Consider the following 24,956-nt stretch of genomic DNA (forward strand, 5'->3'; position numbering starts at 1 on the left):
ATCCTCATCAGTTTCCACCAAATTGGTTACTAATCTTCCTGGGATCCAATCTGCGTTCTGTAACTAATTTTAAATGATCTTTTCTAGTTTTTTATCTATACATACACAATCAAGTTTTTTACAATTTATATTTCTGAAATTCTTTAATTCTGTGAAAATACTTAAGAAAAATCTCCTATTAGGCGCTTTTTGCTGGATTAGTTAATTGAAAAAAATAGTAAATAAGTCCTGCACTGTACTAATAAGTGCAGCAGCTTATTTAAGTATTTATTTAGCTGCAGATACATCATTTGCTATGCTATTGTACTTTAGGTGATGAATATTTATTTTTGTATTTAGAAAAAAATATTGAATTGTATAGTTGCACTTTTGATATATTTTTAATATTGCATAAAACAATCTTAAGTGGTTAAATAAAAATATACAGAATGTGATATTATTTTATTCAATTAATCGTCGGAATAATCGATTACTAAAATAACCGTTAGCTGCAGGTCTTGGTGCATATTGTCTGAAAGGTGCTACTTTTCCCCTGTACTGATGGGTTGATTTGTTAAACTCGTTGCTGTTACGTGTCACTGTGTGTTTTCTTTTTTGTTTTCAGCACCAAAGTAGATCATTTCAGCTCATCTGTGAGCAGCGGCAGCATGTTCCAGTAGGCCTCCCAGTGTTCCCAGTGGGGTAAGGAGGACATGGTGAACTCACTCTGCCTGGCTCTGCTCACCTCCGTTCCCCTGCTGTGGTTTGTGGGGGAATCTGCGGGGATGCCGGACCCCGCTCGCAGGGACTTGCTGATGCGTGAGGAGGCGTCCCGGCAGACGGGAGGCCTGCTGGCGCTCACGGCGGCCGAGCAGAAGCTGGACGCCGACCTGCATCGGTTAAAGGAGCAGGAGATGGCGGCCACTCACTTCCTTCCTGCCTTACACTTCTTCAAGGCGAAGCCGCTCATCGAGAAGAGCGCCATCTACAGACTCTTGCAGAAGATGCCTAAAGGTGATGTTAAATACTTAGCTTTGTGAATATATCAGTGAAATGATACAAATTCAATTCATTAGGACTATTAGTCTAACTTGAACAGGTTAGGATTGATCTACGTGCGTTACAAAACATGTTCACTACATTTTGTGCACAAAATCATTTTCAGATGATGAGATTTTAGTTTAGTTTTAGAAGTTTAAAACTAAACTTTTAAACTCGCATGTGAAAATGCCGCAAACAAATGCACAATTTTACATCCGTGCTTTGAAAAGCAGAAGTAGAGCCTCCTGCACAGTCAACAAGAGTGCAACATACACTTGTCTCTTCCAGCCATTGTACACCATAAAATCAGCTAATTAAACATCCTGGAGTTCTGCTGGTGTTGCTCGGTAACAAGTCTGGGCTTCTGGGGTTGCTAAGTAACAGGCAGTTTTTGCTGATTTGAGACATTCTGAAGGTTTTTGAAAGGAAAAAAAACATTTACTTGTTTTTTAAAGCATTTGAGGTGTTTTAGGAAGCAGTAGAAACCCAAATAGAAGTACAAAAACATAAACTTGTTAAGTCAGGTAAAGTTTATTTGTATTGTACATTTTAGCAACAAGGCAGTTCAAAGTGCTTTAGACCAGAGAAACATCAGATAGTCATCAATTATGAAATCATTATCAAGAAAATATGCAACCAATGTGTTGATAAATGTTCCAGTTATTAATTATCAAAGGCAACTCTCAACAGGTGGGGATTTAGTCCTGATTTGTTGGGATTTTAGCTTTTATCCTACCGAAGGACCCATTTTTAGTTTTTATTTAATGGTGGAAACTGGTCTTTTTTTTAATTTACGGTTTTTAATCTTTAGCACAATTACTAGGGCCTTTGGAAGAGAAACAGGCCCACTCCATCATAGAACCACCACCATACTTAAAATACATGAGATTCTTCTCCACATATTTATTATTTTACACTAAACCAATCACACGTGTGAGTTTGTTTCTTTCTTTTTACTTAAAATCACAGCAAAAGGATGGAAGACAACTACAAATAAGATATGTAAATGTATGAATTTACCACATTTTCAATGCTAGCAAGTAACGCTTCTGTAGTACCTTCACAAAGTGAATATAAACAAGACAACCCCGAGATTTAAAAGAAAAGAAATACAAATAAAATTACATTTAAGCTATTTAACATCTCAAGTAGTTGTTGTTCTTAAATAGGACACAGACCCAAACGTCACGCAAGTATAAAGTGTGGTACACCCTGGACATTAACGGCAGCAAACATCTTTTTAAGATAGCAATGTACACAAGCTGTTTGCAGATGCCAGGTTGTTCCTCTTTAGTGATGACTGCCTAAATGTTCTTTATGAGGCAGATTATCCTCATCATGTCAGCAGCTTGGCACCAGTCCTCAGTGTGTACAGAACTTCCTCTTTCTATAATTAATTTATCTTTGCCTTTGTGAATGAGGTGGCAGTTCCTGGACCCGTGTGATCATGGAGGAAGAGTTCTGCCTAGGCCTGTCACAAAAACAAATTTTACTCTGTGATAAATTACCCCAGTAATTATTGTGATCAACAGTAATATTGTTTTTGAAACCATTTTCAACTAATATGTTGATAATGACATAATAATGCAAGTTCATCTTCTCAGAGATCAATAAACTTGAATTTTGTACAGAAATGGAAGATATTTTGAATATTCTATATAAAATACAACAAACATAAACACTAAATAAAACAGAAATAAAACACACACAACCGAAAGCATAAATAAAATGGATTTTGATGACTCTGTAAACAAAATTACCCTCAAAAAATATTACTAGAATCAAAATGGTCAAGCTCATTTTAACTTATCATGTGATTAATTATTTATTGCGTTGGTCTCAGAATCACCAGAGACGTTCCAGAAACTGGAACATCGTTAAGATGAGTTTAAACAAATCATATATTGTGAAAAGTGCTGTCAATAAAGGCTTTACTAAAAAAAAAAACCAGCAAATTTCAGGAGAGTTTTCTTCTAGGTTTTTCCACTTTGTACAATTAATGTACTCCAAAATACTGAATTTTTAAATAAAATATCAACTGTGTGTTTATAATCTGAGTCCTTGTTGGTTGCTGCTGTATGTTCTGCCCACAGGTGGCGCTCTCCACATCCACAGTTCATCGCTGGTCAGCGCCGAATGGCTGGTGAAAAACGTCACCTACAGACCTCACTGCTACATCTGCTTCACGTGGGACAACTCGGTCCGCTTCCTGTTCTCCAATCAGCAGCCCTTCCCTCGGTGGGACTGCTTCTACTGGCAGCTGCTGGAGTCGCTAAGAGCCAGGATAGAGGACAATGCAGGATTTGACAGCAGGTTAGCAGAGATTAAGGGTGTTTTCACTCCGGATGCATTTGTTACATTTTCAGCTGGTGCGGTTTGCTTTCACACTGCATTGTCAGTTCAAACTCTTTGAAAAGCCTGTTCCCCTCCTCGCCTGTGGTGGCACTGCACCAAAAGCCTCTGAAGAAAGCACTGCGCACAATTTCCTTCTTCACAAAATGGAGTGGCGTCAGATTTTACTGGTTGTAGGATTTCTCTTTTGTCATTTGTAAAAAACCATGAGCCATTTCTACACTAGACTCACGTTGGTTTTGGTTGTATTTACCCAGAATGCTGTGCACTGTAGTCCACTTCCTGCTTTTGGATCAGTCTTTGATCTGTTTACCGTTCACATATACAGTCAAGCCTCGCCAGAGTTCACTTCAGTCGAATTAAGATCAAGGTTTTTAGGTGGAACGTAGTTCACCTTTTTTTGACTCATTTTCTTTTTGGGTCTCTTCAAGACTGAATGTCCTCATTGGGAGTCTTGAGGACATTCGTCAAGACCATGAATATCCTCGAAGGGCTGGTTTTGGCAGGGTGCACCCATTAACAAACTGTTCTAATATTGTTTTCTCTGCATTTGATGAGTACAACTTAAACTGTAGCAGTTTTAAACATATTTCAACAATGATGTAATTTGATCTTATACAAACAAAAGCTGATTGGATTTGACTGATAAAATAATATTATCTTAAAGTTTAATTTTTGTGTCCCTCTAAAGTGTAGAGGGCCACATCAATGGACATGATGGGCCAGATCTGGCCCACGGGCCTTGAGTTTGATACTTGTTTCTATCCAAACAAACTATAGTTAAAAAGAGATGGTCAGAATGCACCGTTAATGTGCAGAACAAAAAACAAACTGGTCTGCTTCAAATGCATATGTGCGGACCGGAGACCGCTATAAAAGCAGGAAGTGGACTAAAGCGCAGGGCATTCTGGGTAAATACAACCAAAACAAACTTGTAAGTGTAGTGCTAGCGGTAGACATGTGTCAGAAAAGACAAAAGAGAAATCCTACAACTGTTAAAATCTGATGCCAATCAGTTTTTGTTTACATTTTGTAAAGAAGGAAGTGGCGCTCTTGGTGCAGCGCCACCACAGGCGAGGAGGGGAACAGGTTTTTTAATTGGTTTAGTTTGACACAGTTCAGTGTAAAAGCGAACTGTAGCAGCTGAAAATGTAACTAATGTTGCAGTTTTCATCCCCAATCAAACCAAATCTACGAGGTCTCACTGTTATCATGCTTAATGGTGGAAAATAATCTGAAATATTCCCCTCTGGGTGTTTTCCAGTTTAATCCAGCACCTCACCCTGTTTACTGAGAATCCAGATGGTGAATATCCAAACCAGGATGTTGTGTGGGAGAAGTTTGAGAAGGCCTTCATCGCCGCTGCGGGGTTGATCACCCACGCTCCTGTTCTGAGGGATTACATCTACCAGGGATTAGAGGAGCTTCACAGGGACAACATCATGTATCTGGAGCTGAGGAGCGGTCTGTCCAGGGTTCGTTTTCTTCCCACATGATCAGTTTGAGCTTCTACTAAAAAACCACTTCCAGTAGATAAATTTTTCTTCTCTTCGTTTCAGACGTATGAACTTGATGGAACGATTCACGACAAGATCTGGACTCTGAAGATGTTCCAGGAAGTGACATCAAAGTTCAAACAAAATTATCCAGAGTTTTTTGGAGCCAGGATTATAATTTCAGTCCACAGGTATAACATGGCTAGATCGAATAGATTTATAGATAAAGCAAGAAAAATCATGCCAGTTCAATAAAGTGGAAACCATGTGTCTCAATTTCCACACTTTGTTGTTTATTTATTTTATTTAACTAAAATTAAATTTATTTATCTCATGATTGAAGTAGAAATAGCAGCAAAGAGAAAGATGTTGGTGTCTGGTTGTTGGAGACGTTCTGGCTTCAGCAGCACTCAGACATTTAATGAGATGCTATAAAGACATTTTTACACAAATATGAAGCATATGGACTTAATTTTCTCCTAGTTTTCTTTTGTTCTAATTTCTTTTTATTTGAATTCAAAAGTTAGCCAGTTTACTGCTAAAGGCACAATTTTAAGTTTAAAGTTATAATTCACAATGATAAGCTTTTTTTCTCTGATTTGTGTTCTTGCCATTGATAGGAATTTAAATATTTATATTTATTTATGTACTATTTTTGTCTTGTTTTTTTCTAGCATTGTTTATTTTATCTTTTATTTTAACATGTGTATGAAAAGGATAAAAATTACAAACATAAAAAATTTTAAAATCCGCGTAGAATAGATGCATACATTTAAACTATGGTTAAAAAATAAAATAAAAATAAGAAATAGAGAGGCAAATTTACAACATAACAATATCCAGCATAAAAAACAAAGTACAATAAATAAATAAAAATAAGCAGCTACAATAAAATAGGAGCAAATTTGGAATAATGTAGTTGGTTGTTGTGACAATATATTAATAAAAGTTTTGTTTTTAATATAAAAGCCAAATTTGAAGAAATATTTTATCATTAATATAAAGAAAATTCAGTGTGTTGTTCTCTAAAAGCTACAATTGAATTGTTTGCTCCATAATAAATTAATATTTGTTTAAATAATAATTATTTTTGCATAATTGATCAGACTTAAGGCAAAAATAGGAGCATTTTAGAGCTCCGAGTTTCTGGGATGTTTTTCCACTAAACTATAGACATGGGTGTTTTTATTTAATCTTTTAAACATTTTACTTGATTGATTCTGTTTTATGATTTTAATATATTATGCCGGACTTTGTGATTTTGTCTTGAAAGATACTCTCTAGATACATTTTTAGAGACTTGCAATAAACAAAGAAGGAAATGTATCACATTGTGAAGATGTTTAGATTTATATAGTAGGTGTTTATGTTTACAACATAAATCTTAAATTCAACGATATTATATGATTCAACTCTTAACAGTTACCCAAATTAAGCTTAAACTGTTGGCATATCCTTATAACAAAGTGTTGTTCTTTTGAATATTGTTGTAAATTCACATGTTGGGGTCTACTTTATGTATGTCAGAGACGTTTTGTGCTAAAGCTGAACTGTATTAGTTTTTGACTCCGTTCTACGGTTGCCATCTTCAGGGCTCTGAGCGTGTCAGAGGTCAAAGCTGCTGTGACAGAGGCCATCCAGCTGAAGAAAGACTTCCCAGATGTTGTTGCAGGATTTGACATGGCAAGACTTTATTTAGTTGCAAATTGTTTGACCATCCTGTATCAATTAGCCTCTTCCTGTCATAATGTGATATATTTTGGTTTGTAGGTCGGCAGGGAGAATAGCGGGCGGACTCTTTGGTACTTCAGAGAAGCTCTTTCCCTGCCAGCTGAGCTGGGAGCATCGCTGCCGTACTTCTTCCATGCAGGAGAGACGGGTCAGTAGATGTGTGAGCGAATCCTTAAAAAGTCTTAAATTATTACACATCATTTTCAATGCGATAGTATAGTATGTGTCATTTTTAGGTCGTTTTCGACATTATACTCTGTCGAAAATATGATGTCATTTCTATACGATGCCATTTTTATTTTACTACATAGTATGTCACAGTATACTATGTCATTTAGCCTCATTTTCTACGTCATAGTACACCATGTAATTTTTAAGTCGTTTTCGACGTCAGGTCGGATGGATGGATGGATTTTATTACAGACTCAAAGTCCAAATTACATAAAAAAGAAAACAAAAACAATACAAGAATAAAAAGTAAAATAACAAAACGGCTCCTAACCATTCAGGAGGCAATCATTCCAATGTCTCCAGAGTACAGATGAGTATTTTACTGCACTATATTTAACGTTAGTGAACAATAGAATAATTCTATTACTAAACTCATTTAAACGACAAATAAATTTACGTATATGTAAGCTTTCTTGAAACAGCCATCAAAGTGCTGACGCGAGCGGATACACACCTTTCACAAGCACTGGACCACCTGGGCTTATTTAACAGCAGTCTTGATGCATCATTATAAGCCACCTTCAATCTTTGAAGACTGGCTTTTTTAAAATTGCACCACAAATGTGCAGTATACAGTGATGTACAATATGATCTAAACAAGTTCAGTTTCACTTCACCAGAACAGAATCCAAAATTACGGACAAGGATATTTCCTGAGCATATATCATTGAAACCTGACTGTAAATGTCCTCATCATCAGACAGACGGTTTGTCAACACATGACCAAGATATTTTACTTCATTTGAGACATTCAATAAAGTCCCAGACAGCTTAAAATTTGGAAATACCCTATTTTTGTCCTCTTTAATGCGACAGATCAAAATGATACTTTTTGATGGATTGAATTTAACATCATGTAGCTTACCATATGCTGAACAGACATTAAGCAGCTTCTGAAGACCAGCTGAACTTGGAGTTTGATTAGCATACCAATAGGACAGACATCTTACTATATATTTGGGCACAAAAGCTTGGCACAATTTTAAAAATAGTTTTCTATGATTTACACGATCAAAAGCCTTAGTGGCGTCTAAAAAAACACAGAAAAATTGTAGAATTTTTGCTATTATAATTATTCAGTAATTCTTTTAGGCCATATAAACACATATCAGCTCCATGTTTGAACTTGAACCCAAATTGATTGTCAGTAGACATAACTATCTTTGCAAATTTTGGCAAAAGAATTAGTTCAAAGACTTTACACAGTGTACTAGCTAGGGCTATAGGTCTATAATTATCAGAGCTGCCAATTTTACCAGCTTTGTTTTTAATCACAGGAAATAGAAGAACATTCATCAAGGTATCAGGAATAAAGCCATGCATAATACAACCAGTGAAACACAAGGCAAGAAGAGGGACTAACATTGTACTTGCAAATTTGAGATGTTAGGCTGAAATAGGATCCATTCCTATAGATTTATTTACAGACAGTTCTTTAATTGCTTGATAGACCGCGTGTGTTTTGATGATTTCTACAGTACTAACTTTATCAACATCGAAGGGTTCTCTGTTCACAGGTAAATAACTTTCTGTAGTAATGTTGCCAAAAATCTACAATCATATTCACCCCAGAATCATAGTATGATATGTCATTGTTTCACTCATATGTCATATTGACATATCATATTGATATGTCATTTTCGACGTCATTACTATAGTATGTCATTTTTTGGACCTTTTCGACGTCATAGTATGTCGTTTTTTGGACATTTTCGACGTCATAGTATAATATGTCGTTTTTTGGACATTTTCGGCGTCATAGTATAGTATGTCGTTTTTTGGACGTTTTCGACGTCATAGTATAGTATGTCGTTTTTCTGGACATTTTCGACGTCATAGTATAGTATGTCGTTTTTTTGGACATTTTCGGCGTCATAGTATAGTATGTCGTTTTTTGGACATTTTCGGCATCATAGTATGTCGTTTTTTGGACATTTTCGGCGTCATAGTATAGTATGTCGTTTTTTGGACATTTTCGACGTAATAGTATAGTATGTCGTTTTTTTGGACATTTTCCACTTCATAGTATAGTATGTCGTTTTTCTGGACATTTTCGACGTCATAGTATAGTATGTCGTTTTTTTGGACATTTTCGGCGTCATAGTATAGTATGTCGTTTTTTGGACATTTTCGACGTCATAGTATAGTATGTCGTTTTTTTGGACATTTTCGACGTCATAGTATAGTATGTCGTTTTTCTGGACATTTTCGACGTCATAGTACAGTATGTCGTTTTTTTGGACATTTTCGGCGTCATAGTATAGTATGTCGTTTTTTTGGACATTTTCCACTTCATAGTATAGTATGTCGTTTTTCTGGACATTTTCCACTTCATAGTATAGTATGTCGTTTTTCTGGACATTTTCGACGTCATAGTATAGTATGTTGTTTTTTTGGACATTTTCGGCGTCATAGTATAATATGTCGTTTCTTGGACATTTTCGACGTCATAGTACAGTATGTCGTTTTTTTGGACATTTTCGGCGTCATAGTATAGTATGTCGTTTTTTTGGACATTTTCCACTTCATAGTATAGTATGTCGTTTTTTGGACATTTTCGACGTCATAGTATAGTATGTCGTTTTTCTGGACATTTTCGACGTCATAGTACAGTATGTCGTTTTTTTGGACATTTTCGGCGTCATAGTATAGTATGTCGTTTTTCTGGACATTTTCGACGTCATAGTATAGTATGTCGTTTTTTTGGACATTTTCGACGTCATAGTATAGTATGTCGTTTTTCTGGACATTTTCGACGTCATAGTATAGTATGTCGTTTTTTTGGACATTTTCGACGTCATAGTATAGTATGTCGTTTTTTGGACATTTTCGACGTCATAGTATAGTATGTCGATTTTTGGACATTTTCGGCGTCATAGTATAGTATGTCGTTTTTTTGGACATTTTTCACTTCATAGTATAGTATGTCGTTTTTCTGGACATTTTCGACGTCATAGTATAGTATGTCGTTTTTCTGGACATTTTCGACGTCATAGTATAGTATGTTGTTTTTTTGGACATTTTCGGCGTCATAGTATAATATGTCGTTTCTTGGACATTTTCGGCGTCATAGTATATACTATGTCGTTTTTTTGACATTGTCGACGTCATAGTAAAGTATGTCGTTTTTTTGGAAATTTCGACGTCATAGTACAGTAGGTCGTTTTTTGGACGTTTTCGACGTCATAGTGTAGTATGTCGTTTTTTTGACATTGTCGACGTCATAGTATAGTATGTCGTTTTTCTGGACATTTTCGACGTCATAGTATAGTATGTCGTTTTTTTGGACATTTTCGACGTCATAGTATAGTATGTCGTTTTTTGGACATTTTCGACGTCATAGTATAGTATGTCGTTTTTTTGGACATTTTTGACGTCATAGTATAATATGTCGTTTTTTGGACATTTTCGACGTCATAGTATAGTATGTCGTTTTTTGGACGTTTTCCACGTCAAAGTATGGTATGTCGTTTTTTGGACATTTTCGACGTCATAGTATGGTATGTCGTTTTTTTGACATTGTCGACGTCATAGTGTAGTATGTCGTTTTTTTGGACATTTTCGGCGTCATAGTATAGTATGTCGTTTTTTTGGACATTTTCCACTTCATAGTATAGTATGTCGTTTTTCTGGACATTTTCGACGTCATAGTATAGTATGTCGTTTTTTTGGACATTTTCGGCGTCATAGTATGTCGTTTTTTGGACATTTTCGACGTCATAGTATAGTATGTCGTTTTTTTGGACATTTTCGGCCTCATAGTATAGTATGTCGTTTTTTTGGACATTTTCGACGTCATGGAAAACGACATATTATAATATGTTGTTTTTTGGACATTTTTGACGTCATAGTATAGTATGTCGTTTTTTGGACATTTTCGGCGTCATAGTATAGTATGTCGTTTTTTTGGACATTTTCGACGTCATAGTATAATATGTCGTTTTTTTGGACATTTTCGACAACATAGTATAATATGTCGTTTCTTGGACATTTTCGGCGTCATAGCATACTATGTCGTTTTTTGGACATTTTTGACGTCATAGTATAGTATGTCGTTTTTTGGACATTTTCGACGTCATAGTATAGTATGTCGTTTTTTTGGACATTTTCGACGTCATAGTATAGTATGTCGTTTTTTTGGACATTTTCGACGTCATAGTATAATATGTCGTTTTTTGGACATTTTCGGCGTCATACTATGTCGTTTTTTTGGACATTTTCGACGTCATAGTACAGTATGTCGTTTTTTTGGACATTTTCGACGTCATAGTACAGTATGTCGTTTTTTGGACATTTTCGACGTCATAGTATAGTATGTCGTTTTTTTGGACATTTTCCACATCATAGTATAGTATGTCGTTTTTTGGACATTTTCGACGTCATAGTATAGTATGTCGTTTTTTTGGACATTTTCGACGTCATAGTATAGTATGTCGTTTTTTGGACATTTTTGACGTCATAGTATAGTATGTCGTTTTTTGGACATTTTCGGCGTCATAGTATAGTATGTCGTTTTTTTGGACATTTTCGACGTCATAGTATAGTATGTCGTTTTTCTGGACATTTTCGACGTCATAGTATAGTATGTCGTTTTTTGGACATTTTCGGCGTCATAGTATAGTATGTCGTTTTTCTGGACATTTTCCACGTCATAGTATAGTATGTCGTTTTTTGGACATTTTCGACGTCATAGTATAGTATGTCGTTTTTCTGGACATTTTCGACGTCAAAGTATAGTATGTCGTTTTTTGGACATTTTCGACGTCATAGTATGGTATGTCGTTTTTTGGACATTTTCGACGTCATAGTATAGTATGTCGTTTTTTGGACATTGTCGACGTCATAGTATAGTATGTCGTTTTTTTGGACATTTTCGACGTCATAGTATGGTATGTCGTTTTTTTGACATTGTCGACGTCATAGTATAGTATGTCGTTTTTTTGGACATTTCGACGTCATAGTACAGTAGGTCGTTTTTTGGACGTTTTCGACGTCATAGTGTAGTATGTCGTTTTTTTGACATTGTCGACGTCATAGTATAGTATGTCATTTTTTGGACATTTTCGGCGTCATAGTATAGTATGTCGTTTTTTGGACATTTTCGACGTCATAGTATAGTATGTCGTTTTTTTGGACATTTTTGACGTCATAGTATAGTATGTCGTTTTTTTGGACATTTTCGACGTCATAGTACAGTATGTCGTTTTTTGGACATTTTTCACGTCATAGTATGTCGTTTTTTTGGACATTTTCGACGTCATAGTATAGTATGTCGTTTTTCTGGACATTTTCGACGTCATAGTATAGTATGTCGTTTTTTGGACATTTTCGACGTCATAGTGTAGTATGTCGTTTTTTTGGACATTTTCGACGTCATAGTATAGTATGTCGTTTTTTGGACATTTTCCACGTCAAAGTAAGGTATGTCGTTTTTTGGAAATTTTCGACGTCATAGTATGGTATGTCGTTTTTTTGACATTGTCGACGTCATAGTATAGTATGTCGTTTTTTTGGACATTTCGACGTCATAGTACAGTAGGTCGTTTTTTGGACGTTTTCGACGTCATAGTGTAGTATGTCGTTTTTTTGACATTGTCGACGTCATAGTATAGTATGTCATTTTTTGGACATTTTCGGCGTCATAGTATAGTATGTCGTTTTTTGGACATTTTCGACGTCATAGTATAGTATGTCGTTTTTTTGGACATTTTCGACGTCATAGTATAGTATGTCGTTTTTTTGGACATTTTCGACGTCATAGTACAGTATGTCGTTTTTTGGACATTTTTGACATCATAGTATGTCGTTTTTTTGGACATTTTCCACGTCATAGTATAGTATGTCGTTTTTCTGGACATTTTCGACGTCATAGTATAGTATGTCGTTTTTTTTGGACATTTTCGGCGTCATAGTATAGTATGTCGTTTTTTGGACATTTTCGGCATCATAGTATGTCGTTTTTTGGACATTTTCGGCGTCATAGTATAGTATGTCGTTTTTTTGGACATTTTCGACGTCATAGTATAGTATGTCGTTTTTTGGACATTTTCGACGTCATAGTATAGTATGTCGTTTTTTTGGACATTTTCGACGTCATAGTATAGTATGTCGTTTTTTGGACCTTGTCGACGTCATAGTATAGTATGTCGTTTTTTTGGACATTTTTGACGTCATAGTACAGTATGTCGTTTTTTTGGACATTTCGACGTCATAGTACAGTAGGTCGTTTTTTTGGACATTTTTGACGTCATAGTATAGTATGTCGTTTTTTGGACATTTTCGGCGTCATAGTATAGTATGTCGTTTTTTTGGACATTTTCGACGTCATAGTATAGTATGTCGTTTTTTGGACATTTCGACGTCATAGTATAGTATGTCGTTTTTTTGGACATTTTCGACGTCATAGTATAGTATGTCGTTTTTTGGACATTTTCGACGTCATGGTATAGTATGTCGTTTTTCTGGACATTTTCGACGTCATAGTTTAATATGTCGTTTTTTGGACATTTTCGGCGTCATAGTATAGTATGTCGTTTTTTGGACGTTTTCCACGTAGAAGTATGGTATGTCGTTTTTTGGACATTTTCCACGTTAAAGTATGGTATGTCGTTTTATGGACATTTTCGACGTCATAGTATGGTATGTCGTCTTTTTGAGATTGTCAACGTCATAGTATAGTATGTCTTTTTTTTGGAAATTTTCGACGTCTTAGTATAATATGTCGTTTTTCTGGACATTTTCGACGTCATAGTATAGTATGTCGTTTTTTGGACATTTTCGGCGTCATAGTATAGTATGTCGTTTTTCTGGACATTTTCGACGTCATAGTATAGTATGTCGTTTTTTTGGACATTTTCGACGTCATAGTATAGTATGTCGTTTTTTGGACATTTTCCACGTCAAAGTATGGTATGTCGTTTTTTGGACATTTTCGACGTCATAGTATGGTATGTCGTTTTTTGGACATTTTCGACGTCATAGTATAGTATGTCGTTTTTTGGACATTTTCGACGTCATAGTATAATATGTCGTTTTTTGGACATTTTCGACGTCATAGTATAGTATGTCGATTTTTGGACATTTTCGGCGTCATAATATAGTATGTCGTTTTTTTGGACATTTTCCACTTCATAGTATAGTATGTCGTTTTTCTGGACATTTTCGACGTCATAGTATAGTATGTCCTTTTTTTTGACATTTTCGACGTCATAGTATATGTATGTCGTTTTTTTGGACATTTTCGGCGTCATAGTATAGTATGTCGTTTTTTTGGACATTTTCCAAGTCATAGTATAGTATGTCGTTTTTTGGACATTTTCGGCGTCATAGTATAGTATGTCGTTTTTCTGGACATTTTCGACGTCATAGTATAATATGTCGTTTTTTGGACATTTTTGACGTCATAGTATAGTATGTCGTTTTTTTGGACATTTTCGACGTCATAGTATAGTATGTCGTTTTTTGGACATTTTCGGCGTCATAGTATAGTATGTCGTTTTTCTGGACATTTTCCACGTCATAGTATATATAGTATGTCGTTTTTTGGACATTTTCGGCGTCATAGTATAGTATGTCGTTTTTCTGGACATTTTCCACGTCATAGTATATATAGTATGTCGTTTTTTGGACATTTTCGACGTCATAGTATAGTATGTCGTTTTTCTGGACATTTTCGACGTCAAAGTATAGTATGTCGTTTTTTGGACATTTTCGACGACATAGTATATGTCGATTTTTGGACATTTTCGGCGTCATAGCATACTATGTCGTTTTTTGGACATTTTCGGCGTCATAGTATAGTATGTCGTTTTTTGGACATTTTCGACGTCATAGTATAGTATGTCGTTTTTTTGGACATTTTCTACGTCATAGTATAGTATGTCGTTTTTTGGACATTTTTGACGTCATAGTATAGTATGTCGTTTTTTGGACATTTTCGGCGTCATAGTATAGTATGTCGTTTTTTTGGACATTTTCGACGTCATAGTATAGTATGTCGTTTTTCTGGACATTTTCGACGTCATAGTATAGTATGTCGTTTTTTGGACATTTTCGGCGTCATAGTATAGTATGTCGTTTTTCTGGACATTTTCCATGTCATAGTATAGTATGTCGTTTTTTGGACATTTTCGACGTCATAGTATAGTATGTCGTTTTTCTGGACATTTTCGACGTCAAAGTATGGTATGTCGTTTTTTGGACATTTTCGACGTCATAGTATGGTATGTCGTTTTTTGGACATTTTCGACGTCATAGTATAGTATGTCGTTTTTTGGACATTGTCGACGTCATAGTATAGTATGTCGTTTTTTTGGACATTTTCGGCGTCATAGTATAGTATGTCGTTTTTTTGGACATTTTCCACTTCATAGTATAGTATGTCGTTTTTCTGGACTATTTCGACGTCATAGTACAGTATGTCGTTTTTTTGGACATTTTCGGCGTCATAGTATAGTATGTCGTTTTTTTGGACATTTTCGGCGTCATAGTATAGTATGTCGTTTTTTTGGACATTTTCCAAGTCATAGTATAGTATGTCGTTTTTTTGGATATTTTCGTCGTCATAGTATAGTATGTCGTTTTTTTGGACATTTTCCACGTCATAGTATAGTATGTCGTTTTTTGGACATTTTCGACGTCATAGTATAATATGTCGTTTTTTTGGACATTTTCGACGTCATAGTATAATATGTCGTTTTTTGGACATTTTTGACGTCATAGTATAGTATGTCGTTTTTTTTGGACATTTTCGATGTCATAGTATAGTATGTCGTTTTTTGGACATTTTCGGCGTCATAGTATAGTATGTCGTTTTTCTGGACATTTTCCACGTCATAGTATATATAGTATGTCGTTTTTTGGACATTTTCGGCGTCATAGTATAGTATGTCGTTTTTCTGGACATTTTCCACGTCATAGTATATATAGTATGTCGTTTTTTGGACATTTTCGACGTCATAGTATAGTATGTCGTTTTTCTGGACATTTTCGACGTCAAAGTATAGTATGTCGTTTTTTGGACATTTTCGACGACATAGTATATGTCGATTTTTGGACATTTTCGGCGTCATAGTATAGTATGTCGTTTCTTGGACATTTTCGACGTCATAGTATAGTATGTCGTTTTTTTGGACATTTTCTACGTCATAGTATAGTATGTCGTTTTTTGGACATTTTCGGCGTCATAGTATAGTATGTCGTTTTTTTGGACATTTTCGACGTCATAGTATAGTATGTCGTTTTTCTGGACATTTTCGACGTCATAGTATAGTATGTCGTTTTTTGGACATTTTCGGCGTCATAGTATAGTATGTCGTTTTTCTGGACATTTTCCATGTCATAGTATAGTATGTCGTTTTTTGGACATTGTCGACGTCATAGTATAGTATGTCGTTTTTTTGGACATTTTCGACGTCATAGTACAGTATGTCGTTTTTCTGGACATTTTCGACGTCATAGTATAGTATGTCGTTTTTTGGACATTTTCGACGTCATAGTATAGTATGTCGTTTTTTTGGACATTTTCGACGTCATAGTACAGTATGTCGTTTTTTTGGACATTTTCGGCGTCATAGTATAGTATGTCGTTTTTCTGGACATTTTCCACTTCATAGTATAGTATGTCGTTTTTCTGGACATTTTCGACGTCATAGTATAGTATGTTGTTTTTTTGGACATTTTCGGCGTCATAGTATAATATGTCGTTTCTTGGACATTTTCGGCGTCATAGTATACTATGTCGTTTTTTTGACATTGTCGACGTCATAGTAAAGTATGTCGTTTTTTTGGAAATTTCGACGTCATAGTACAGTAGGTCGTTTTTTGGACGTTTTCGACGTCATAGTGTAGTATGTCGTTTTTTTGACATTGTCGACGTCATAGTATAGTATGTCGTTTTTCTGGACATTTTCGACGTCATAGTATAGTATGTCGTTTTTTTGGACATTTTCGACGTCATAGTATAGTATGTCGTTTTTTGGACATTTTCGACGTCATAGTATAGTATGTCGTTTTTTTGGACATTTTTGACGTCATAGTATAATATGTCGTTTTTTGGACATTTTCGACGTCATAGTATAGTATGTCGTTTTTTGGACGTTTTCCACGTCAAAGTATGGTATGTCGTTTTTTTGGACATTTTCGGCGTCATAGTATAGTATGTCGTTTTTTTGGACATTTTCCACTTCATAGTATAGTATGTCGTTTTTCTGGACATTTTCGACGTCATAGTATAGTATGTTGTTTTTTTGAACATTTTCGGCCTCATAGTATAGTATGTCGTTTTTTTGGACATTTTCGACGTCATGGAAAACGACATATTATAATATGTTGTTTTTTGGACATTTTTGACGTCATAGTATAGTATGTCGTTTTTTGGACATTTTTGACGTCATAGCATAGTATGTCGTTTTTTTGGACATTTTCGACGTCATAGTACAGTATGTCGTTTTTTGGACATTTTCCACGTCATAGTATAGTATGTCGTTTTTTTGGACATTTTCCACGTCATAGTATAGTATGTCGTTTTTCTCGACATTTTCGACGTCATAGTATAGTATGTCGTTTTTTGGACATTTTCGGCGTCATAGTATAGTATGTCGTTTTTCTGGACATTTTCGATGTCAAAGTATAGTATGTCGTTTTTTGGACATTTTCGACGTCATAGTATGGTATGTCGCTTTTTGGACATTTTCCACGTCAAAGTATGGTATGTCGTTTTTTGGACATTTTCGAAGTCATAGTATAGTATGTCGTTTTTTGGACATTGTCGACGTCATAGTATAGTATGTCGTTTTTTGGACGTTTTCGACGTCATAGTATAGTATGTCGTTTTTTTGGACGTTTTCGACGTCATAGTACAGTAGGTCGTTTTTTTGGACATTTTTGACGTCATAGTATAGTATGTCGTTTTTTGGACATTTTCGACGTCATAGTATAGTATGTCGTTTTTTGGACATTTCGACGTCATAGTATAATATGTCGTTTTTTTGGGCATTTTCGACAACATAGTATAATATGTCGTTTCTTGGACATTTTCGGCGTCATAGCATACTATGTCGTTTTTTGGACATTGTCGACGTCATAGTATAGTATGTCGTTTTTTTGGACATTTTCGACGTCATAGTACAGTATGTCGTTTTTCTGGACATTTTCGACGTCATAGTATAGTGTGTCGTTTTTTGGACATTTTCGACGTCATAGTATAGTATGTCGTTTTTTTGGACATTTTCGACGTCATAGTATAGTATGTCGTTTTTCTGGACATTTTCGACGTCATAGTACAGTATGTCGTTTTTTTGGACATTTTCGACGTCATAGTATAATATGTCGTTTTTTGGACATTTTTGACGTCATAGTATAGTATGTCGTTTTTTTTGGACATTTTCGACGTCATAGTATAGTATGTCGTTTTTTGGACATTTTCGGCGTCATAGTATAGTATGTCGTTTTTCTGGACATTTTCCACGTCATAGTATATATAGTATGTCGTTTTTTGGACATTTTCGGCGTCATAGTATAGTATGTCGTTTTTCTGGACATTTTCCACGTCATAGTATATATAGTATGTCGTTTTTTGGACATTTTCGACGTCATAGTATAGTATGTCGTTTTTCTGGACATTTTCGACGTCAAAGTATAGTATGTCGTTTTTTGGACATTTTCGACGACATAGTATATGTCGATTTTTGGACATTTTCGGCGTCATAGCATACTATGTCGTTTTTTGGACATTTTCGGCGTCATAGTATAGTATGTCGTTTCTTGGACATTTTCGACGTCATAGTATAGTATGTCGTTTTTTTGGACATTTTCTACGTCATAGTATAGTATGTCGTTTTTTGGACATTTTCGGCGTCATAGTATAGTATGTCGTTTTTTTGGACATTTTCGACGTCATAGTATAGTATGTCGTTTTTCTGGACATTTTCGACGTCATAGTATAGTATGTCGTTTTTTGGACATTTTCGGAGTCATAGTATAGTATGTCGTTTTTCTGGACATTTTCCATGTCATAGTATAGTATGTCGTTTTTTGGACATTTTCGACGTCATAGTATAGTATGTCGTTTTTCTGGACATTTTCGACGTCAAAGTATGGTATGTCGTTTTTTGGACATTTTCGACGTCATAGTATGGTATGTCGTTTTTTGGACATTTTCGACGTCATACATAGTATGTCGTTTTTTGGACATTGTCGACGTCATAGTATAGTATGTCGTTTTTTTGGACATTTTCGACGTCATAGTACAGTATGTCGTTTTTCTGGACATTTTCGACGTCATAGTATAGTATGTCGTTTTTTTGGACATTTTCGACGTCATAGTATAGTATGTCGTTTTTTGGACATTTTCGACGTCATAGTATAGTATGTCGTTTTTTTGGACATTTTTGACGTCATAGTATAATATGTCGTTTTTTGGACATTTTCGACGTCATAGTATAGTATGTCGTTTTTTGGACGTTTTCCACGTCAAAGTATGGTATGTCGTTTTTTGGACATTTTCGACGTCATAGTATGGTATGTCGTTTTTTTGACATTGTCGACGTCATAGTGTAGTATGTCGTTTTTTTGGACATTTTCGGCGTCATAGTATAGTATGTCGTTTTTTTGGACATTTTCCACTTCATAGTATAGTATGTCGTTTTTCTGGACATTTTCGACGTCATAGTATAGTATGTCGTTTTTTTGGACATTTTCGGCGTCATAGTATGTCGTTTTTTGGACATTTTCGACGTCATAGTATAGTATGTCGTTTTTTTGAACATTTTCGGCCTCATAGTATAGTATGTCGTTTTTTTGGACATTTTCGACGTCATGGAAAACGACATATTATAATATGTTGTTTTTTGGACATTTTTGACGTCATAGTATAGTATGTCGTTTTTTGAACATTTTTGACGTCATAGTATAGTATGTCGTTTTTTTGGACATTTTCTACGTCATAGTACAGTATGTCGTTTTTTGGACATTTTCCACGTCATAGTATAGTATGTCGTTTTTTTGGACATTTTCCACGTCATAGTATAGTATGTCGTTTTTCTCGACATTTTCGACGTCATAGTATAGTATGTCGTTTTTTGGACATTTTCGGCGTCATAGTATAGTATGTCGTTTTTCTGGACATTTTCGATGTCAAAGTATAGTATGTCGTTTTTTGGACATTTTCGACGTCATAGTATGGTATGTCGCTTTTTGGACATTTTCCACGTCAAAGTATGGTATGTCGTTTTTTGGACATTTTCGAAGTCATAGTATAGTATGTCGTTTTTTGGACATTGTCGACGTCATAGTATAATTTGTCGTTTTTTGGACGTTTTCGACATCATAGTATAGTATGTCGTTTTTTTGGACGTTTTCGACGTCATAGTACAGTATGTCGTTTTTTGGACATTTTCGAAGTCATAGTATAGTATGTCGTTTTTTGGACATTGTCGACGTCATAGTATAATTTGTCGTTTTTTGGACGTTTTCGACATCATAGTATAGTATGTCGTTTTTTTGGACATTTTCGACGTCATAGTATAGTATGTCGTTTTTTGGACATTTTCGACGTCATAGTATAATATGTCGTTTTTTGGACATTTTCGACGTCATAGTATAGTATGTCGTTTTTTGGACGTTTTCCACGTCAAAGTATGGTATGTCGTTTTTTGGACATTTTCCACGTCAAAGTATGGTATGTCGTTTTTTGGACATTATAGTATGTCGTTTTTTGGACATTGTCGACGTCATAGTATAATATGTCGTTTTTTGGACATTGTCGACGTCATAGTATAATATGTCGTTTTTTGGACGTTTTCGACATCATAGTATAGTATGTCGTTTTTTTGGACGTTTTCGACGTCATAGTACAGTAGGTCGTTTTTTTGGACATTTTTGACGTCATAGTATAGTATGTCGTTTTTTGGACATTTTCGACGTCATAGTATAGTATGTCGTTTTTTGGACATTTCGACGTCATAGTATAGTATGTCGTTGTTTGGACATTTTCGACGTCATAGTATAATATGTCGTTTTTTTGGACATTTTCGACAACATAGTATAATATGTCGTTTCTTGGACATTTTCGGCGTCATAGCATACTATGTCGTTTTTTGGACATTTTCGACGTCATAGTATATAGTATGTCGTTTTTTTGGACATTTTCGACGTCATAGTATAGTATGTCGTTTTTTGGACATTTTCGACGTCATAGTATAGTATGTCGTTTTTTGGGACATTTTCGGCGTCATAATATAGTATGTCGTTTTTTTGGACATTTTCCACGTCATAGTATGGTATGTCGTTTTTTGGACATTTTCGACGTCATAGTATAGTATGTCGTTTTTTGAACATTTTCAAAGTCATAGTATAGTATGTCGTTTTTTGGACGACATAGTAAAGTATGTCGTTTTTTTGGACATTTTCGACGTCATAGTATAGTATGTCGTTTTTTGGACATTTTCGACGTCATACTATGTCGTTTTTTTGGACATTTTTGACGTCATAGTACAGTATGTCGTTTTTTTGGACATTTTCGACGTCATAGTACAGTATGTCGTTTTTCTGGACATTTTCGATGTCAAAGTATGTCGTTTTTTGAACATTTTCAAAGTCATAGTATAGTATGTCGTTTTTCTGGACATTTTCGACGTCATAGTATAGTATGTCGTTTTTTGGGACATTTTCGGCGTCATAGTATAGTATGTCGTTTTTTTGGACATTTTCCACGTCATAGTATAGTATGTCGTTTTTTTGGACATTTTCGACGTCATAGTATACTATGACTTTGAAAATGTTCAAAAAACGACATACTATACTATGTCGTCCAAAAAACGACATACTATACTATGACTTTGAAAATGTCCAAAAAACGACATACTAACATACTAAAAAACGTATAGTATGTCGTCCAAAACACGACATACTATACTATGACTTCGAAAATGTCCAAAAAACGACATACTATACTATGACTTTGAAAATGTTCAAAAAACGACATACTATACTATGACGCCGAAAATGTCCAAAAAACGACATACTATACTATGACGTCGAAAATGTCCACAAAACGACATACTATATAGTATGACGTCGAAAATGTCGAAAAAACGACATACAATACTATGACGTTGAAATGTCCAAAAAACGACATACTATACTATGACGCCGAAAATGTCGAAAAAACGACATACTATACTATGTCGTCCAAAAAACGACATACTATACTATGACGCCGAAAATGTCCAAAAAACGACATACTATACTATGTCGTCCAAAAAACGACATACTATACTATGACTTTGAAAATGTTCAAAAAACGACATACTATACTATGACGTCGAAAATGTCCAAAAAAACGACATACTATACTATGACGTCGAAAATGTCCAAAAAACGACATACTATGACTTCGAAAATGTCCAAAAAACGACATACTATACTATGACGTCGAAAATGTCCAAAAAACGAAATACTATACTATGACGTCGAAAATGTTCAAAAAACGACATACTATACTATGTCGTCCAAAAAACGACATACTATACTATGACGCCGAAAATGTCCAAAAAACGACATACTATACTATGTCGTCCAAAAAACGACATACTATACTATGACTTTGAAAATGTTCAAAAAAACGACATACTATACTATGACGTCGAAAATGTCCAAAAAAACGACATACTATACTATGACGTCGAAAATGTCGAAAAAACGACATACTATACTATGTCGTCCAAAAAACGACATACTATACTATGACGTCGAAAATGTCCACAAAACGACATACTATATAGTATGACGTCGAAAATGTCGAAAAAACGACATACTATACTATGACGTCGAAAATGTCCAAAAAACGACATACTATGACTTCGAAAATGTCCAAAAAACGACATACTATACTATGACGTCGAAAATGTCCAAAAAACGACATACTATATAGTATGACGTCGAAAATGTCGAAAAAATGACATACTATACTATGACGTCGAAAATGTCCAAAAAACGACATACTTTACTATGTCGTCCAAAAAACGACATACTATACTATGACTTTGAAAATTTTCAAAAAACGACATACTATACTATGACGTCGAAAATGTCCAAAAAAACGACATACTATACTATGACGTCGAAAATGTCCAAAAAACGACATACTATGACTTCGAAAATGTCCAAAAAACGACATATTATACTATGACGTCGAAAATGTCCAAAAAACGAAATACTATACTATGACGTCGAAAATGTTCAAAAAACGACATACTATACTATGTCGTCCAAAAAACGACATACTATACTATGACGCCGAAAATGTCCAAAAAACGACATACTATACTATGTCGTCCAAAAAACGACATACTATACTATGACTTTGAAAATGTTCAAAAAAACGACATACTATACTATGACGTCGAAAATGTCCAAAAAAACGACATACTATACTATGACGTCGAAAATGTCCAAAAAACGACATACTATGACTTCGAAAATGTCCAAAAAACGACATACTATACTATGACGTCGAAAATGTCCAAAAAACGACATACTATAGTATGTCGTCCAAAAAACGACATACTATACTATGACGTCGAAAATGTTCAAAAAACGACATACTATACTATGACGTCGAAAATGTCCACAAAACGACATACTATACTATGACGCCGAAAATGTCCAAAAAACGACATACTATACTATGACGTCGAAAATGTCCAAAAAACGACATACTATACTATGACGTCGAAAATGTCCAAAAAACGACATACTATACTATGACGTCCAAAAAACGACATACTATACTATGACTTTGAAAATGTTCAAAGAACGACATACTATACTATGACGTCGGAAATGTCCAAAAAACGACATACTATACTATGACGTTGAAATGTCCAAAAAACGACATACTATACTATGACGCCGAAAATGTCGAAAAAACGACATACTATACTATGACGTCGAAAATGTCCAAAAAACGACATACTATACTATGACGTCAAAAATGTCCAAAAAAACGACATACTATACTATGACGTCGAAAATGTCCAAAAAACGACATACTATACTATGACTTCGAAAATGTCCAAAAAACGACATACTATACTATGACGTCGAAAATGTCCACAAGACGACATACTATAGTATGACGTCGAAAATGTCCAAAAAACGACATACTATACTATGACGCCGAAAATGTCCAAAAAACGACATACTATACTATGACGTCGAAAATGTCCAAAAAACGACATACTATACTATGACGTCCAAAAAACGACATAATATACTATGACGTCGACAATGTCCAAAAAAAACGACATACTATACTATGACGTCGAAAATGTCCAAAAAACGACATACTATACTATGACTTCGAATGTGTCCAAAAAAACGACATACTATACTATGACTTCGAAAATGTCCAAAAAACGACATACTATATATGTCGTCCAAAAAACGACATACTATACTATGACTTTGAAAATGTTCAAAAACGACATACTATACTATGACGTCGAAAATGTCTAAAAAAACGACATACTATACCATGACGTCGAAAATGTCCAAAAAACGACATACTATACTATGTCGTCCAAAAAACGACATACTATACTATGACTTTGAAAATGTTCAAAAACGACATACTATACTATGACGTCGAAAATGTCTAAAAAAACGACATACTATACCATGACGTCGAAAATGTCCAAAAAACGACATACTATACTATGTCGTCCAAAAAACGACATACTATACTATGACTTTGAAAATGTTCAAAAAACGACATACTATACTATGACGTCGAAAATGTCCAAAAAAACGACATACTATAGTATGTCGTTTTTTTGGACATGTCGGCGTCATAGTCGACATTTTCGACTATGACGTCGAAAATGTCCACAAAACGACATACTATAGTATGACGTCGAAAATGTCCAAATAACGACATACTATACTATGACGTCGAAAATGTCCAAAAAACGACATACTATACTATGACGTCCAAAAAACGACATAATATACTATGACGTCGACAATGTCCAAAAAAAACGACATACTATACTATGACGTCGAAAATTTCCAAAAAACGACATACTATACTATGACGTCAAAAATGTCCAAAAAAACGACATACTA

The 24,956-nt window shown here is 34.9% G+C and overlaps 1 protein-coding gene across 1 annotated transcript in view; it reads left to right on the top strand.

Moving 5' to 3' along the window:
- ada2b (adenosine deaminase 2b) overlaps positions 1-24,956 on the top strand; it is a 33,508-nt gene that overhangs the window by 260 nt on the left and 8,292 nt on the right. Inside the window, exons 2-7 of the mRNA XM_032589850.1 lie at positions 605-993; positions 3,114-3,333; positions 4,637-4,847; positions 4,932-5,059; positions 6,461-6,551; positions 6,639-6,747. Of these exons, the coding sequence (XP_032445741.1) occupies positions 693-993; positions 3,114-3,333; positions 4,637-4,847; positions 4,932-5,059; positions 6,461-6,551; positions 6,639-6,747 (1,060 nt within the window). The 5' untranslated portion in view covers positions 605-692. The remainder of the gene's footprint in view (positions 1-604; positions 994-3,113; positions 3,334-4,636; positions 4,848-4,931; positions 5,060-6,460; positions 6,552-6,638; positions 6,748-24,956) is intronic.

The sequence above is a fragment of the Xiphophorus hellerii genome, chromosome 17, assembly GCF_003331165.1.
Source record: "Xiphophorus hellerii strain 12219 chromosome 17, Xiphophorus_hellerii-4.1, whole genome shotgun sequence".
NCBI lineage: Eukaryota > Metazoa > Chordata > Actinopteri > Cyprinodontiformes > Poeciliidae > Xiphophorus > Xiphophorus hellerii.